The sequence below is a fragment of the Chenopodium quinoa genome, unplaced genomic scaffold (genome assembly GCF_001683475.1).
Source record: "Chenopodium quinoa cultivar QQ74 unplaced genomic scaffold, ASM168347v1, whole genome shotgun sequence".
Taxonomy (NCBI): Eukaryota; Viridiplantae; Streptophyta; class Magnoliopsida; order Caryophyllales; family Amaranthaceae; genus Chenopodium; species Chenopodium quinoa.
In genome coordinates, this window is record NW_018742681.1 from 2,759,730 (window position 1) to 2,778,094 (window position 18,365).

General features: G+C 38.7%; 1 protein-coding gene across 2 annotated transcripts; it reads left to right on the plus strand.

Annotated features, from left to right (window-relative positions):
* Positions 1–10,932: 10,932 nt before the first annotated feature.
* On the plus strand, positions 10,933–17,045 carry LOC110722419 (glyceraldehyde-3-phosphate dehydrogenase GAPCP2, chloroplastic-like). Of its 2 annotated transcripts, none has more exons than XM_021901682.1 (14): positions 10,933–11,267; positions 11,400–11,494; positions 12,064–12,137; positions 12,247–12,285; positions 13,585–13,685; positions 13,782–13,894; positions 13,983–14,082; positions 14,162–14,308; positions 15,033–15,093; positions 15,223–15,320; positions 15,835–15,977; positions 16,078–16,161; positions 16,446–16,535; positions 16,635–17,045. In XM_021901682.1, the coding sequence occupies exons 1-14, from the start codon at positions 11,178–11,180 to the stop codon at positions 16,684–16,686; spliced, it is 1,287 nt and encodes a 428-aa protein (XP_021757374.1). In that variant the 5' UTR covers positions 10,933–11,177; the 3' UTR covers positions 16,687–17,045. The 2 variants fall into 2 exon arrangements, with proteins under 2 accessions (XP_021757374.1, XP_021757375.1); XM_021901683.1 differs by having other exon boundaries at positions 12,070–12,137.
* The last annotated feature ends 1,320 nt before the right edge of the window (positions 17,046–18,365 follow it).

Sequence of the window (18,365 nt, forward strand, 5' to 3'; positions counted from 1 at the left end):
CAGGCACCAAGGGTCTTTTGCCCTTATTTTTCTTCTCTCCTTCAACGACTGCTTGATTTCAGAAGTAGGGGCGGTACGAGGGGACATGTCGGACGGTTCAGAGATGTGGATCCCAATCCGTGGCCTAGCCGACCTGGTAAGTTTAGTAGAGGGTTATTGGAGATTTTGGTCGGACGACCCCCCTCGGCCAAACCTAGCATCCGCTTGAGTTGTAGAATATGGTCTCTTAGAGGATAGCAGCTCGGACGACATCAGGACCGAGCTAGTGTATTGTGAAAGGCGTTGTACCTGATTTTGGCCGGATGTCATAGTTTCTTTCCCTGGTCCGTCTGGAGGAAGACCGGGAAGTTGTATTGTGTAGGACATGTTGTCCGCACGAGGAGGTAGTTACCTCCACTACTGGACATGCGCTACCACTGAATATAACATCTATATTCTCCCCGTCCGTATCATTTGGATTATAAGGAATTAGAGGATCGGTCATACTGCCGTTCGGATTTCTCGGTGCATTACGTTCGTGCGTTTGCCTCGTACGTGCCATGTTCGACTGTAGGGATAGAGAAGAATAGGTGGGGGTGAGTTAGTACGCATTAGAAATGGACCCACACCAAAGAGAGGAGGAGTCGCCTCCGTCCACTCTAGACTCCTCAGTCCCAAGCGAACGACCGACCTCATGAGGAGAAATGGACGAGTCCGAGTGTTGTGCCAGTTCGTGTTTAAAAATAAAAACAAGTATGGAAAAAGGAAAAAATAAAGAGAAGCAGACGATTACCTCTGTACGAGTAGAAAACTTGAGGGACTTTGAAGATCCTGATGAACTGACCGGCAAATTCGAGAAACTCGAACGGAAAACTCAAGTTCACATCGGAGCTCTTGAAGATTAGGGAAGGAGATCACTTTCTCTCTCTAAAAGCTCTGACTTCTCTCTAGAAAATGCAAAATACCAAAGTGTTTTTACGAAGTCAAACGAGCCATATATATAGGCAAATTTATAGGGGGAAAAATGGTAAAAACATCTTTCCCGCCTACAAGATCAAACAGCTCTTTTGGAAAAGTTTAACCTAGAAGTGCCAAATGGTTAAAAAAACCGCTCCAACAATAAAGACGGAGAAGGTGTACGGTTACCCAAACGACACGTCAAAATAAACAGCCATGTTAGCCAATCTAAACCGTTGCTTTGGAAAATGCGGAGGACAAGTGTTTCACCTGATATCAAGCTGCACCACGTGTCCATCTGACTTCAAGACTTCAGTCCGAATTGAAATCAGGCGGACAACTCAAGGAAATTAGCCCAAAGGAATGCTTCCCAACTTCAGACGTACAATACACTTCGCCCCCTCCAAGAGAATTGCTCATAAGCCCAATACTCAGACATATGTGGACGAGTGAAAATCAGAGGAGGCGGCCCATATGGTATGAGCCACCCCATCCGAGGGGAAAATATTTAGGGTAAAAAATATCCCACCACGTGGTCCAATCCTATAGCGACACGTGGCCTAATAAAAGGGTGACACGAATCCCAATAGGAAGATGATGCGTGGCCAAACATGGGAGCACCTGAAAGAAAGAAGGCCTCCTTACATTAGGAGCCCAAATACAAAAAAAGGCGTCATAATGGCGCCCTCGAAGGACACGTGTCCTACTCTGATTGCGCCGCCAATCAGATCACTCCTTTTCAAGTCACCAACCCTAGAGTGCACACATTCCTACTCCTATAAATACCCCAATCATTTATGATGGGAGGGGTGGATTAAGACATCTCATTTATTGCATAGAAATTGCTATAACTTCTCTCTACTTTCTCTCTCTAAATATTTTCGTTTTCCGATCACTAACTTGATTGTCGAAGGCGAATATTCCGTCAAATGGAATAGTCGTTGTTTTGTAGGTGTATGCGGCTGTCCGACTATATTCAAGACCTATATCACGAGGGATTCCAAAAAACCTTGAAACTCTAATCTCCCAAGCCATTCGCATCCAGGTATGACAGTCGGCCAAGTTAGATTGAGTCGTCTTAAGTGTGGCCTCCAGAGAGCTAACCTTCTTCTGAGCCGCCTCCAAGTTACGGTGCAGCTGGTTAGATGCCTCCAATTTATGCTGCAGCTGTTGGACGCCTCTGCTTGAGAAAGCATGATGTCGTGCGTCATTAAGTCATCTTTATGCACCATAAACTCATCCGTATGTAGAGCCTCACGAGTTCGAGTGTTGGCCGCCTTTAACTCTTTTGTCTTCTCTTGGTAGCAGGTTTTTACTGCCCTCTACCCTCAACATCGCCTACAAACGGTAAAAAGTGTGTCAAGATGAGACGGCATATAAAAGATAACGACAAAAGCAAAATAAAGATAAGTTACCTTAGCCAACAAGGCATTGATTTGATCCATATTTGCCGACTCACTCCCCTCATTGCCACCCCATCAACCTTAGGGACGACCTTCAACATGTTCTTTGTGAACTGCTACACATCCAACCTCTTGGGGATGGTATCTGCAGTATAACCATAAGCATGTAAGTAGGGGAAAATAGTATTCCCAATATATGGCCAACATCTTGTAGAGTCAGATGACTGATGATAAGATTTAACACGATAGGGAAAAGGCGGCATGATAGGCTTGATACCTTGGGAGGCCCAAACGTCTTCTTTGGAGGCAGAGGACTTCAGTCGATCCAAGATACCACCTGCTGCTGAACCATCCAGAAGCAGCACTGAGTGGCACACCACTCTTTGTTGTCTTTTGGATGACTTGTTTGATTTCTTCTATGTTGAGGGACATGAGCTGTTTGCCCGAGTGGTAGGACGGTCAGCATCCTTTGCCAACTTTCTAACAGATGGAGTCCTGCCTTCCTGGACTTGGAAGTCGATTATACCTCACTCACCGTCCTCATGAACATCTTCTAAATTAAGTGAGGGGGAGCTAGAATTTTAACACTTCCTTCTTGCAAAAACCAAGACATTATTGTTAATGCGACAATAGGCATAAACTACATCAAATTAGATGACGAATTACCGCCAAAAAATATGCATAAAACAAGGTAAAACACAGGTGTAAAAGTTAGACGGTAAATCCCACCTCTTCGGAGAACTTTTGTAGTTCCCAATTTTTTGAGCCAGCATGCCCTAGTGGAGATTGGCGGCGTGATAGAGGGTTTAAACACGTCGTTAAATGCTTAAAACCTTATCAACAAAATTTATAAACACTCGACCAATCCTAAACCAAGTATAGGGTAAGTCAAGGTTCAAACCACGAGGAATGGGAGAAAGGTTACTATAGCCTAAAGTCAAGCTATTTTGAAGAATAAGAAGGATGTTGAATATGACTAACTATGGTCTCAAACAACTATACTAAAGACAGAATTCAATATCAAAAGCACTAGGGATTAGGATCCACACACAATCATGATAGTTATGCCAATTGAGAGGAAAATTGATTAACCAAATGTTGTAAAGGAGGATAGTAATTGCAATCAAGAGAACTCAAAAGGTTATCTCCTAGAAGTCAAAATAGGTTTCCTCTATGAATGACTAGTAAGAAGAATCACAAATCAAATTCAATTAATAAATGCAATCCCTAAATCAATGGTTCATGTCATTAGGAATCACAATGCAATCTAGCTTGAAAATCAAGGTTAGCTACTCCTTAACAATTTAACCACTTGCACAATTCTATCAACCAATTTAATCATAACATTCAATCAATCAAAATCCATTAATTAGCAATAATCCATCATTCATGCATGCTTCACCATCTCCCTAGCAAGGAGTCTACTCACTAAGCATATTGAAATTGAAGAACAAAACTAAACTAATTTATAATCAAAATCATCATCATCATGGCAAAACAAACAATAAAGAATCAAACCAATCAACAAACTTGAAATTGCAAAAATTAATCAAAATCAAATGCAAAATATTGAATTAAGAAGAAGAAGAGTCTTACTGACTTTGATCAAATCAAAGAAATTGTGCTGGCATTCAAAGTAAAAGGAAATCAAATGTAGAAATCATCCAAATTCTCTCAAGTTTCTCTCTCTAAAATCTAAGAACTAGAAACTAACTCCAAAACTTCTCTCTCTAGCCTCTTTAACCTCTTCCCATGAATGAATGAAAAAATTAACTCTCTCTAAAAAAACTAACTAAGGAGAAATAAAGTGGACGTCTAAAAGAAACCCATACAAGCGTGCCCTCTCTCTGGAATGCACGGCCGCGAAAAACGGGGTACGGAACAGGGAGCTCAGGTAGCGCGCCCGCGCCAGCACCTTGCGCGCCCGCGCCCGATAAATGCGCTCCCGCGCCACTGGAACAGGGGACTTCCTCCTTGCGTTCTTCAATGCAAGTGGTGCGCTCCTCTTGATCGATATTGGGGATGGCAGTCCCAAAATGAGTTTATGGTGGGTTCAACATCATATTTTCATGTGAGCGCAGCATGAGGGCGCAAGCATCAAATCTTGGAGTAAGCCATCCCTTGCTTTGTGAGTTATATGAGAGCTTCCACCTTGCACTTTGAGCATCTTCTAACCCGAGGAATCACCATGAAGGGCCTTGGACTTCACCTTAGACCTGAAAATAAAGAAAGGAAAACAAGTAAAAGGGAAAAGATGATAAAATCCACGAAAATACAAGTAAAAGGTAGAAAAGACTAGAATGAGACCAACTAGAGAATAAAAGACTAGAACTAAGGGAAAAAGCATAAAGAAAGCTATTAAAGCAACTAAAATCATCCTAAAATAATGCCATTTGAGTGCCATTTATGGCACTCATCACGGCGGAGGACTTCACAGTATTCTCTTTTGGTAGCTTAGACATGGCCGTATTTATAACATAAAGCCGAATGTAAGCTCATAAAAAAAAAGAAAAAGAAAAAGAATATGAATGATACTAGTATACAAGAACATGTAATATGTTTGTGCAGAAACCTTTATGAAGTTTTTGGCTTAGGCCACTGGTGGAGAAGAAAACGTCGTCTTCACAACAACTACGAGGGACGATTAGATCTTTATTGGCGTCTACCTTGATGGTTTCCACATAAAACAACCCAAGGGTAAGAATCTGATCCCAGCCTTCCTTAGTGACATGTGGTAGCGGCGCTTTCTTAGCTAACAGTTCCAGGAGTTGAAGAGGAGATTCTCTTCCTTGTTGTCTAAGGCAATGTACGTAATAAAAGCTATGCCGCTAGTCCCTCCACTTGGATGCCTTATATGAGGTCATCATACACTCCTTGTGAATAGTCAATTAAGGTGTACCATCCGTCGCCTCTAAGAGCCTTGCTCAAATAATTCATGTCCGCTAAGGCTTCGAAGCCAAGCGTCAGCTTCTACATTTCACAAGCGGTAACGTACCCTAATATGTTTAACCAAGAGTTGGGGGTCAGTTGCCAGACACCTAGGTGGTTTCTGTCCAAAATCTCTTTTACTGCCAGACTAGAGGTGATAAAAAAATCGAGCCGGGCCGGACCTTAACATGATACGCCGTGTCCAAACTTAAAAAAAAGTTGTGGGCTTGTTGGGCCAAAGCGGGATTTTTGGGCTTGTAACTAGAAATATGTTTTTAGGCTTGTCATAACTAGCCCTATTTTCGGGCCGAATCGAGCGGGGTCGATGTTGATCACCTCTATGCCGGATATAGTGGGAAGCAAAGACCAACATTTATTACCACCTCACCCAAAATACTTGTCGGCATTCACAGCTTCGGGGGCCATACTAGGGTGCCCCCATTCGAATGCGGCATCCTTATTTCATAGTCGTCTCCCATGATATGGGTGGCGTTGTATGCATCAAGACCTTTGCTTATATTGGCAAAGTTTTTTGGAGAGACAAATCAAATATAAAGGTTGTATCCACCCGCCTTAGAGGTGCCGAGTGAAGAGGCCACTCAACCTCTCTGTTCCTCATCTTCACCTTTGGTATCACTTTTCGAGTCGATTAGTTCTGACCCTGAGCCTTTTAAATCAAGGCCTTCCACTTCCATTTCCTCATAAGATGTGCTTTGTTCAGAGCCGGACAACACTTCACCAAAGTCTTCCAAGATAGAAGAGTCGGGTTTACTAGGTTGACTAGGGGGATGGGCAAAGACTTCATCAGCCAGTACCCTAAGTGTGTCGTCTTCCTCAAAGGAAGAGTCAGGGGTAGTTTTGTTTTGTTCTTGCCATAGTGTCCTGCACAGGCAAAGAGACGGTCAAACTCCGAGAAGAATAAAAAAGGGAGTCCACGTCACCCCCTATGAGAGGCAAATGTTTAGGGTAAAATACCCTAGACACATGGACCAATAGGGTAGTGACACGTGCCCCCTAAACAAGTGCTCAAAGAGCCAATCAGGACATGACACGTGTCACGTGCTCAAATCAGTAGGGTAAATCGGCCTTCAGGCCCAATTCCCAAGAAGCCGTAAAAATGGAGCAACCAATCTATTTAGGTTAAAATAACCTAAGAGGGCACACACTCCAATACACTATAAATATTATTCATAAATGAACAATGAAAGAAAAAATGGAAGCATTAAATTAATAAAATGAGGTTAGCAGTGAAAGAAAGAGCCCGGCATTCTGATGGCCGGTCATAGTTCAGTAAAGATTTTAAGTGGGTTCGCTTGGACTATGCTATGTATGAATGATCTTTTATATTTCATAGGAGATCTTGGTCCTTTATTTATAGTTCTTGCAAACCTAGCCCTCGGACTTCACCTTTCTTTTTTAAAGAATGGCCTTTACAGCGCCCTATGCCGATTCCCACTTTCACTCTTTTGCCTCGAAGACTTCCTAGGGAGAAAAGTATAGGATGGAATTTTTATACTATAGTAAGCTCTTAAACTGGGCTTAGCCAAGTTGTCGCCTGTAGTAGGAGATAGCATAGTGACTTGGCTTTGGGGTGGTTTCTCCGTGGACAATGCCACCTTAAATCGTTTTTTTAGTCTTCATCATTTACTCCCTTTTGTTTTAGTAGGCGCCAGTCTTCTTCATCTGGCCGCATTAGCCCCGCTCTCTAACCGACTGATCCCGTTGATCATATAACTGGGAGGGAACGTGTCATATTAGGGGTGAACGATCAGATTATGACACATTCAATACATAATTAATATATTTATACGAAAACAGAGAAAAATTACTCAACTTTTACTACACTCCATTAGTAGAAAAACATAAATGAGCACCGAGAATGAGAACCGGTTATTAAGAACCGATGTGAAAAAAACAAGGCAGGAGTTGATTAAAGAGTAATCACATCATTTCAAACCGAACCGGTGCGAACTTGAGTTAATAGCACCGGTTATTAAGAACCGGTGCGAAAAAACCCTTTACCCCCTTTCTCTCTTACATCCGCCTATCTTGTCCTTTCTCTTTCTCTCTCATCTTTTGTTCTCTCTTTCTCTCTCATCTCTAGTTCTTCTTCCTCTGCTCATCTCTCAGTCTTCTTCCTCTTCTCAACAACTACCATCGCACAACCACCTACTTCTCAACAACCACCATCGTTCTTCTTCCTCTTATGGAACCAAGCACAACCACCATCGCCGACGCCAATTCGAACCATGCAAGCATCAATCGGCCACCGCTGCCCTCCGTCGGAAATTGGTGTCATTAGAACCAAGCACAACCACCATCGCCGCCGCCGTCAATTTGTACCAAATACAACAACAACAAAAAACTTGAATCAATAATCGATTCAAAAATCACAAATTCGAGGTTAGGGTTTCTGGGTTCTTTAGCTTTGCATTTTGGTCCAATTATCCATGTTAAATGCCTTGATTTTTTTGGATTTAATTTATGTATTATTGTTCGAAATTGCTGCTAGTCTTGGAGGTTTATGCGGTTAGGTGTTGGCGTTGTGGGTTGCGGCAAGTTGTAATGAAGGCAGGATTCTTGGTTCTTTAGCTTTCCTTTTGTATGAGCTTTTAATTATCTTTGCTAATCTGAATGCTCATGAAATGTATTTTATTTTGCACTCATGTGCCCTATTTTGTTTGTAATGGTTTTGTGAGTATAGTAGTATCTAATGTGATTTTGTTAATAATTTTGGATGTAACTTCATATGGTTATGGGGCCTGCAACTCATTTGCTTGTGAATTGGAGCTGTTGTGATGTGTGGTGTGATTGTGCTTTGGTGTGGAGGCTGCCTTGTACCTTAAATTGAAATTACGGTTGTGATTGTGCTTTGGTGTTGAGGCTGCCCTGCCGAGGCTGCTGCTGCATCTGGCCTGGAAAGGGTGCAGATACTGCTGCCCTGTCGAGGCTGCTGTTGCAGCTACTGCTTCCCTGCCGAGGCTGCTGTTGTAGCTGGCCTAGCAAGGTTGCTGCTGCAGCTGGCCTGGAAAGGATGCAGCTACTGCTGCCCTGCCGAGGTTACTGTTGCAGCTGACCTGGCAGGGATGCAGCTACTTCTTCCCTGCCGAGGCTGCTGTTGTAGCTGGCCTAGCAAGGTTGCAGCTACTGTTGCCCTGCCGAGGCTGCTGATGCAGCTAGCTCCACATACTAAACCTCAGCTCAGAAGTTTCCCTACTATGAGTCTATATGCCCAATCCTCATATCATAAGGTATGATGCACGGATATGGTTTCTGATTTTTATTTACTTTTTTTTTTGTGATTATTTTGCTCTTCGATTTGATAAATAATGATTGTCATTCTAGTAGAGGAACATGTCCTTTGTAATGATATGAATAAGTTTATGCTCTATGAATAGCTAAATTTGGCTGCATGAAAACTCTTCATTTTGTTGGGTGTTGAATGTATGGTGTTGTGTCTCGTGGTGACTTAGTGTGTGTTGGGTGCTGTGTGTTGCTTATTTTGCTGCTTGTTGCTGCGTTTTATTGTGGGTAAAGTGTTCCTGCTACTGCTTATGTTTCTTCTTTGTGTGGTGTGTGGCCTGCTGCTTAGCTTGTGTGTGGGATGTAAAATTGCTATTCGATGCTGCCACTTTGTTGTTGCTGGTGTGAATTTTTATAGTCCGTGTTTTTGCCTTTATTGAATGACTTGACCTTCTGCCTAGCTTCCCTGCTATTGCCTAAAGTGCACCCCTGCTACTTTTGCTCTGCTAGAGTTGCTGCTGGTACAATGGAGGGTGAGCTGCTGTACCGGTTCAAATGGACTTGCTTTGCCATCATTATACTTCTCATCATCATATAAATTATTGTTCTCTCTGTAAAGCCATGGAAAAAATAACTCACTAGTCATTCTGCGACATTGGTTTTTGGATGGAGGATTACAAGATCTTGGAAAGCCATCTAGTACACTTTGTAGCTATGTCATATCTTCGCTTCATTATATATATATATATTTTACTGTCTTTTGTCACTGTAATTAAGAATTGTGGGAGCTCAATTTTGATCAGGCATAAAGTCAATTTTATTTCCAAGATGAAGAGGAACAAAGCTTGTTTTTTAAACTAGATTTTGGAATAGTTCCTCTATTTGGCTCAATTGGGATGTTTTTGTATTTGATCCTCATCTCATCATCTGTAAATACCCTTATTTTTTGCTCGGAATGTTGGTTATAACATTCTGTTGCCTAGTTGATAAAGACAGCTGCTACTTTTGCTCTACTAGAGCTGCTGCTGCTACTTTTGCTCTGTAAAGCTTGTTTTTGTAATAGAATTTTATTTTATTTTATTTTATTTGTGTGTAACCTTGTATTGTTGTTTTTTTTGGACGAAAATTGGATTATTACAGCCTTTTTTAATGAAAATATGTAACTTAATATATATGTTAGTGTTTATATATCAATTTAAGTGAAAAAATGCAAAAAAAAAAAAAAAATTTATTTTTTTATTTTTTTGGGGCATTAAGGGAACCGGTTTTGAACTGAACCGATGCGAATAACACGTTAACCGGTGCTAATACCTGTTATTACCACTGGTTTTGAACCGGTGCGAATACCTTCACTTTTTGGCATCCCTCAAATCTAAACCGGTTCAAAACTGGTGCGAAAAGCTTGTTTTGAACTGGTGCGCATTTCCCTCTTTCTACTAGTGCTCATTCCGGTACTAACTTATTCTTTGGAGGCAAAACTCCGATAAACCTGATCTTTCGTTGTTTTGCAGGTGCAGCGTACATATTCCGTGTTGTAACTTTCCCAACAGACATCCAAAAAACCCCAAAAACATTATATATGTAATCTAATACCTGAATGAATTAACATGTTTAAATCCTGACTCGATATGAAACCAAACCCACTATAACCCACCAAAACCACTTAATTAGAATCCGATTACCACCCGACCATAATTTAACCAAATTGATGCGACCCATTATTTTTTCACCAATCCAAATTGTCCTACCAACAATATGAACCTGTTTCTACCGATCTAATTTGACCCACTACCTAATTAACCCGATCCATTTAAGCATCAAACAGATTATAACCCACACCGATATAAACTTGAAACCGCATCGACCTAAGTAAATCCGCTCCTAACTCGAATTGTATTAGACCAATGTCGATCACGACTTGAACCGTTTACGACCCGAACCGAATGAAAACCGCACAAAAATAAACCGAATCCGAACTGATCCATAAACAATCAGAATGAAACTAACCCGACCCGCAAGCACAATAAGTTCGTTCCATCCCGAATCGTTTCAAATCGAAATTATTTCAACCTAAGCCGAAATCGAACTGTCAAACCTTATTAACAATGTTACAAGTGTCCTCAACAATGCGCTCAATATGGCATGAAGAATGTCCAGATTCGTTAAATTATGTTGATAACCAGTAGATAATAGATTATCACCTTCAATTTGAATTTTACAAACACCTTGATAAAACGCTAGTTGGACTCCTTAACAATGCGCTTCAACTTCTCCTACGAATGCCTTGGTGCTGCCGAAGTTGAATGCATATGCCTTAATGAGGGCTCCACGGCTACTTATAATAATTTCTTTCCCGCACGTCACACTTACAGCTGCCCACCTACGCACTCCCTCTCTTACCAATATAATAATAAACAAAGGTGGCTTCTCATTTCTCAGAGCATCTCCCCTCTTTAAGCTTTAAACTACACCTTTCTCTCTCCATTTTTCCCATTTTTCAATTCACTAGAGTTCCAAAATCTCGAGAAGCCAGTCAATACTTCACATATTTCTCTTTTTTTTCGCCTTTTGCCGTATTCAGAAACTCCTTTTTCTAGGGTTTTTCCCTCTCTCTTGCCTCCAACTCCTCTGTTAACTGATTCAAAGAGTAACAACTAAGCTACAACAATGGCGGCTCATTCTTCTCTTCTACGATCTGCTCCTTCTTCTTCCTTCTTTGATTTCTCCTCCTTTTCTCCTTCTTCCGATATTTCCAAGGTTTTCTTTATTTTCTTTTATATTATTTTTGTTTTTGTTGAATTTTAATTTTCTTACAATGTTAGTTTACGTTTCATTGATAGAGTTCTTGATTGATTCTTAATTTTTTTGTTAAATTTTGTTGAATTTCAGGTGTTTTTCAATGGTTCAAATCAGAATGTTAGCTCATTGAAGATTCAATCTAATGATCTCGGCACTGCTGTTAATGGCGGCTCTTCTTCTATCCGGTTCAAAATCTACTACCTTAAATTTTTTCCTGTCATTTTTATATTTTATTTTTTGGTGAATTTAATTTATTTTCGGAGAAATAATTTATATGACATTTGATATTTGTGCGTCCATTTTATTAAATAACAGAGTGATATTTGTATGTACGTTAGTATTTTATTTAAAGATTGCTTTCGATATATTATAGATGGAAAAAATGCCAAATTATAAAATTATTCAATAGAAAATTTTGGATTAAGTTATTACTTATTAGTCTGTGAAACTAATCAAAAGCAAAGAAGCAGCAAAATATATCAGATTCCTCTGTTTACTTTATATCATCTTATTGATCTAATATGAGACTAATTATCGAATATTTATGCGTGCCGCTTACATTTTTGGCTAAGCAAACACACAAAATGTTAATCATGCTGATGTTCAAGACTTAGGGAAAATGTATCTGATTTGTCGAAAGAATGATGATATATTTTTTTTTGGCCTAGAGGTAGGGTGTTAGGTAGGTGCATAATTTTTAGGTGTAATCTGCGCTTGTTATATATGACTTTAGTATTGAAATTTTCCGTACTAGATGCAGGAAATGTAGGTCTACGAGCATGCAGCCGATCAAAGCAACAGCTACTGAAATCCCACCAGCAGTCAAAAGTGCGTGGCCACTCTTTCTGTTTTTGTGTAACTGAATTATCCACTATAGCTAATTATATCTACTATAGCTGATAATCCTGATATAGTTTACTGGTTTTGTTCAATATAGATTCGAAGAGTGGTGGCAAAACTAAGGTTGGAATCAATGGTATGTTTTCTATCATTTGTTTTTAGACTTGAATTGCAATCCTTAATGTTATGAAAGATTGTTTACAAATTGTTGTTGAAGTTAGACTTCCGTTTATCTGCTTGCATTGTGTCACCATTAAAGGGTTGAGGATTACAAAAATAAAAATAAAAATAAATAAATAATTAAATAAATAATAAAAAAAAAATATAATGTGAAACAATGTGTAGAAAAGCATTTGAATAAGCTTGATCTTTAGGGCTTAGGTTATAAATATGTTTGATAAGCCAACAATTCTTTTCTTGTGAAAGCCTAACATATGGAAATTCTTCTTCAGATACTTAGAGAGCATTATGTTGTAAAGGTCCTTTGTAAATTTTACGAGCAAAATCTCAAAACTTAGCTAATGTTTTCACCTTGATGGCAATTGCAAAATGTTGCATGTTCATTCAGAGGATTGATAGAACTTTTTGCGTCTAGATTGGAATTATTTCGAGTAGGGGATTTCTAATGGTCTAACCATAAAAGTGTTTATGCTCTGCTCTCTTCCTCATGAACATGCACAGCTAAATTCAAAACTGATTAACTCTGGAAGATTGTTTGGATTGTGTATGGTTGACTTGATTGTTATTCTTTGAAGAATGGGTTGTTATTTTTTTTTTCAGATTAAATATCCATTTGTTGTAAAATAGTATTAAAGTGGACAAATCTTCCTTCTGCCCCCTGTTGTTCGTCCCATTTCCCCTTTAAGTTTCCCCCATATTCTAAATGATTATGAGAGATTACCACTTTACTCTCACATTCACTACAGTTGGTCCTACTTATTTTGCCTCTCATCAACTCCACACAACCAAAACTTAAACAGAAAAACGTAATACTGAGAGTGTATCCCTTATAGTATTTACTTGATTTGGTTTTTGTCCTAAATATTATTATGTTAAATTTCAATTGTTGCTATCATTGCTGTGGCTAGTTTGGAAACAGAATTGACTTACCACGTAGAGAACGACTGTTGTGAAGGTAGCTGGTTGATGTGGAAACCAATCTTCTTGTGTGTCATGAATCATTGAGCTCAGCTCAGTTCTGTATACAGTTTTGTATATTTTATAATGGAAGCTTATATGCCCTTTGTCCTCCAATTAAGAGCTTTTGAGCTGCATTATATGGTGACAATTTGATATATGTGTTTGGTTGTCTATATATAATCTTATAAGATTTTGAGCATTGTTGTTTTAAAAAAGCTGGAAACATATTGTAGAATCTCTTTACTGGTTGATTGTTAAATGATCAGATAAATTATTTTAATCTGTAATAATGAAGGCTTCGGTCGGATTGGAAGGCTTGTCTTACGGGTAGCAACTTCTAGGGATGATTTGGAAGTGGTGGCAGTGAACGACCCTTTCATTGATGCCAAATACATGGTAGGAAAGTTTGTTTCTGTATGTTTTACAGAAGATTTGCTTCATAAGTCTTGCTTATCATCTTGAAAAGTATAATTAAATATTCCTATTATTCAGGCATATATGTTCAAGTATGACTCAACACATGGACTGTTCAAGGGAACCATTAAAGTCTTGGATGATTCAACTCTTGAAATCAATGGAAAGCAGGTTAAAGTTACAAGCAAAAGGTATGTATTAATTTGGATGATGTACAGGAACATCTTTCCTGTACGGTTTTACCTCTTTCCTACTATCTAATGTGTTGCTGATGTACAGGAACCCTGAGGATATTCCATGGGGTGATTTTGGCGTCGAGTATGTTGTTGAATCTTCTGGTGTTTTCACAACATTGGAAAAAGCTGCTGCGCACAAGAAGGTCTGCTCTCTACTCTTGCTTGATCTCATGTCTGATACTGAACTGTGCTGTGACTGATCTATTAAGAGCTGTTCTGCAGGGAGGTGCTAGAAAGGTGATTATTTCAGCTCCATCAGCGGATGCACCGATGTTCGTTATAGGTGTAAATGAAAAAACATACAAGCCAAATATGGATGTTGTCTCTAATGCAAGCTGCACCACCAATTGTCTAGCTCCATTGGCAAAGGTGTAATTTAATATCTATTTTTTATTTACTTCTTTGCTGACAAATCTTGTTACCCTTTAAAAATATATATGTTATGCTTGACTTGTTTTGGTTATCTTATCATCATGAAATCATGCTTGTAAAGTACTCTTCATTTATAGACATCCAAGTTAATCAAATCCTCTTCTCTATTACTTTCTTTGGAAAGTACATCATTTATATTTTTGAAAAACGTTTGACAAGGCTTAGTTTCACAATTCTCTTTCAATTAATTTAAAAGGAAAGATCAAACACTTACGCTAACGTAAATGATGTAGCACCAGCAAATTTAAGCATTAGTGTAAATGAATTACATACAATTTGATTATAAAAGTAGGTTGACAAGCATAAATAAGGTCACATTGACATTGAAATGGAAACCAATAAAGATAAGAATAGTACATAGCATTAGAACATACTACAAATGCTTAAAATTATAGTTTGAACTAGTGAAGTTTATGTAAAGTTCACCTGCAGTTGTCTTAATTGTAGTTCCACTAATAAGATTTTTCTCATAAATCTATTCTGATGTGATTTGATTTATTTTAATGTCTGAAAATCATCTAATCCAATGTCATTTGAAGTTATGACCAACCAGCAGTTGCTGCATAGGATCTGTCTGAATAATTGTAGCGTTGACCCAGCTGCTTTGTTGTGATTTTTTAGAACTAGATTTTCATTTTCTCTTCATGCTGTTTTGGTGCAGGTTGTACATGAAGAGTTTGGCATTGCTGAAGGTCTGATGACAACAGTCCATGCTACTACAGGTTCTCTTTCTAAGCTTCTTTTAATGCTCCCTCCTCCAAAGGAAAGCATGTGCTCATGCCTGCATCCTTAGAGCATAGAACTTGGTTATATCTTTGACAGCTTTGATGACACTAGATTTTGGATTTCAGCAACTCAGAAAACTGTTGATGGGCCATCAATGAAGGACTGGCGAGGAGGCCGTGGAGCTAGTCAAAACATTATCCCTAGCTCTACTGGTGCTGCGAAGGTATAGAATCAGCAATTCAGAAATCAAGTGTAATTTGCTTAAATGATCTAAAGTCTGAACACTTCATTTTACCGGTGTTCATATTATTTTGTCTACATATAAGTGCAATTACAATATCAAACTAAACCATATGCTCCAATGTGATGAGATTTCGTTGAATGTTTGTGTCAAAATTGCAATAGGTCTATTTAGTTATAATAAGTATAATTTGTGAAGCTGCATAATTCCAATAAAGAAATATTTTTTTTAATATAGTTTTCTGCAACATTGTTTTTCTACTACTTATCTGGAAAAATATTTTCTGAAGTACTTATATTGTTACAAGACTTTTAATAGATGGGAGTGCACTCATGTGCTAGCATTCATAAAATAAAATGTGCTCAAGAATTAACATGGTAAAATAATTATACTACGGTTATGGCAGATAAAAACTGTATATATTCATATGTACACTATTATAGCATTAGCAGTTTTTCATCTTTATTAAAGTGATTCAAATGTACATACTACATAGGCTGTTGGAAAAGTCCTTCCTGAACTCAATGGAAAACTTACTGGAATGGCATTCCGTGTTCCAACACCGAATGTGTCTGTTGTGGATTTGACTTGCCGACTTCAAAAAGATGCTAGCTACGAAGAGGTTAAAGCTGCCATCAAGTATGTTATCTGATTATGTAATAGGATCTTTTGTTGCTCGCCCTCTTACTGACTATGTTTTAATTTTGTGTATTCATCACCTGTTTTGTTTGTATCACAGGTTTGCTTCAGAGGGTCCATTGAAAGGTATTCTTGGATATACAGATGATGATGTTGTCTCAAATGATTTTACTGGTGATTCAAGGTAGGTCCAATCTTCTTTTAATTTAGTGCAATGTTCAAATGTATCCGTTTATTCCTTTTCCTGAAATTTTGTTGAATCAAATCTTTCATACGTGCAAAACATACCAAATGTATTCTCATACTTTATGAGATATAATGTTTTGAGTAACCATCCTGTTTTGTTATTTATCTGAACTTTGTGAAGTGCAAATATTTGAATTCTTAACTCTGAACTTTGGTAGCATATATAGATTCTCAAGTTGAGTATCACTTTGCCTAACTACCATACTTCTGCCATTGTTCCAGATCAAGCATATTTGATGCCAAGGCTGGGATTGCGCTGAGTTCCTCTTTTGTGAAACTGGTTTCTTGGTATGATAATGAATGGGGATACAGGTATAACTTTATGGTCTTTTATCCTCCCATCAAGTCACTTGTGTCAATATCATGGCTTAATGTTTTCTCGAGTGATAACATGCTCTTGTTTGCTTGTAGTAATCGTGTTTTGGACCTGATTGAGCACATGGCATTGGTGGCTGCCATATAATTCATGCAAAGCAAGGATTACAGCTCGCGATATTTTCAGTGAAAGGGACCTTGATTTTGATGTAGGTAGAGATTGATGCTATATAGTAAGCATAAATTTTGTTCCGTGTGAGATGCCAGTTATTGATAATAAGGATTGGCGAGAGCTGCAGCCAGAGTCTGCTGGCACTATATGTAGATCGCAATCACGAGTTCATGTATTAGTTGTTTCATTTTTTATTTTGCCTGGTGCTCTCTTGTATAGAGTGCTTTAGGTATTTGGGCAACATATATTGGTGCCTTGGGAAAAATAACCAAAAGTTCAAAACTGTTTTGGTTAAATACTAAAATCAATTTACTAGCACTTTGGCTCTAAGGTGTGATGTTTTGGTCTATAAGCCCTACATGATGTATCTCATGTGTCAATTCATCTAACCAATTTGTGTGGTAGCTATAAGGACTATATATAGGGTGTTTGCCTATTTGGTTTGTGGGAATAAGAGTTTGGAGACCTGAAAAAAATAGGCTATAGAAGGATATAGATAAGACCAATCTTATCACGTTGTCGTTAAACACTACAAGAGAGTACCAACTAGTCGGAATATTATAGACGATCTATATGTTTGACTGCATGCAATCACTGTAGTAGCTATAAGACCAAGACCAATACATAGGGTGTTTGGTGTGGGGGATAAGAGTTTGGAGACTTAAGAAAAGGTAGGCCACAGATGAGTATGGATCTCGTTGCTTGTTACGAGGAAGAGTACTAACTATAATCATTGTTAGTTAATAACTATGATCAAACAAAAGACTAGGCCTCTTTCCCAGCTGTAGTTGCTAGGAATTGGGTTCTAGTCATGACACTTAGAAACAAAAAGACAACACAATTTTTTTTTTTTGTTTTTTTTCTAATATGGTAGAATAAAAGGTTTCAAGGATAATCAACTTAACTCTCTCTCTATACTAAACCAACGCCCAACCACCTACAGTCTTCCCAAGCAAATTAACTTGCCGGCGACCACATCAGCTCCTTTGGTCACACACGAGCCCATCAACGTACCAAGGAGCTTCGATCTAGTCCATCATCTTCATACTTGTTATCTTCTCCGCAGCTTTGCCTTGCCCTATCCTCCGATGGCCGATATCACATTTTGGTTTAATTAAGGTTTTTATACTTCCTTTACCCTGCAAAGCTACTTCTTATGTTTTTCCTTTGTTTTCAGGGTTATTAAGGTCTTTTTGAGTTTTGCTTAATCAAGTTTAGTGGGTCTGTGGAGAAGTGTGTTGGTGGATTTTGTTAGTACTTCCTAATGTGTTCCTTGGAAGGGTACAATAAGCTTAGGGAAGAGCTCAACCAACTCCTTACAAAAGGAGAAAATCTCAATGAGGAGGATGAAGCATTTATCGAATATCTTTCTAAGTAAGTTAAAGTCCTAAGGATGGGTGGATCTTGTGAAGGAGATGGAGAAAGAAGGAAATACTCTTATCAAACAAGGGAATTTTGATAATGCATTAGAAAAATATGCGTATGCAGGGGTGATTCTTTCTAGGCTTGTCCTTGGAGAGGAAGAAGATTTAATTTCTTCCTTCTAATTATCTTGCTATATTTTTCTTAACTTAGCTGCTTGCTTTAAACAAGAAAAAGGACTTTGAACAAGTAGGCCGCATATGCTCGGTCGTTATAGATTTTGACCCTTCCAA

What these genes read in the sequence shown, in the direction of transcription:
- LOC110722419 (XM_021901682.1), top strand. Translation starts at nt 11,178, where the DNA reads ATGGCGGCTCATTCTTCTCTTCTACGATCTGCTCCTTCTTCTTCCTTC. An exon ending in GAGGTTAAAGCTGCCATCAA is followed by an intron (nt 15,978 to 16,077) that starts GTATGTTATCTG and finishes TTTGTATCACAG; the next exon opens with GTTTGCTTCAGAGGGTCCAT. An exon ending in GATAATGAATGGGGATACAG is followed by an intron (nt 16,536 to 16,634) that starts GTATAACTTTAT and finishes GTTTGCTTGTAG; the next exon opens with TAATCGTGTTTTGGACCTGA.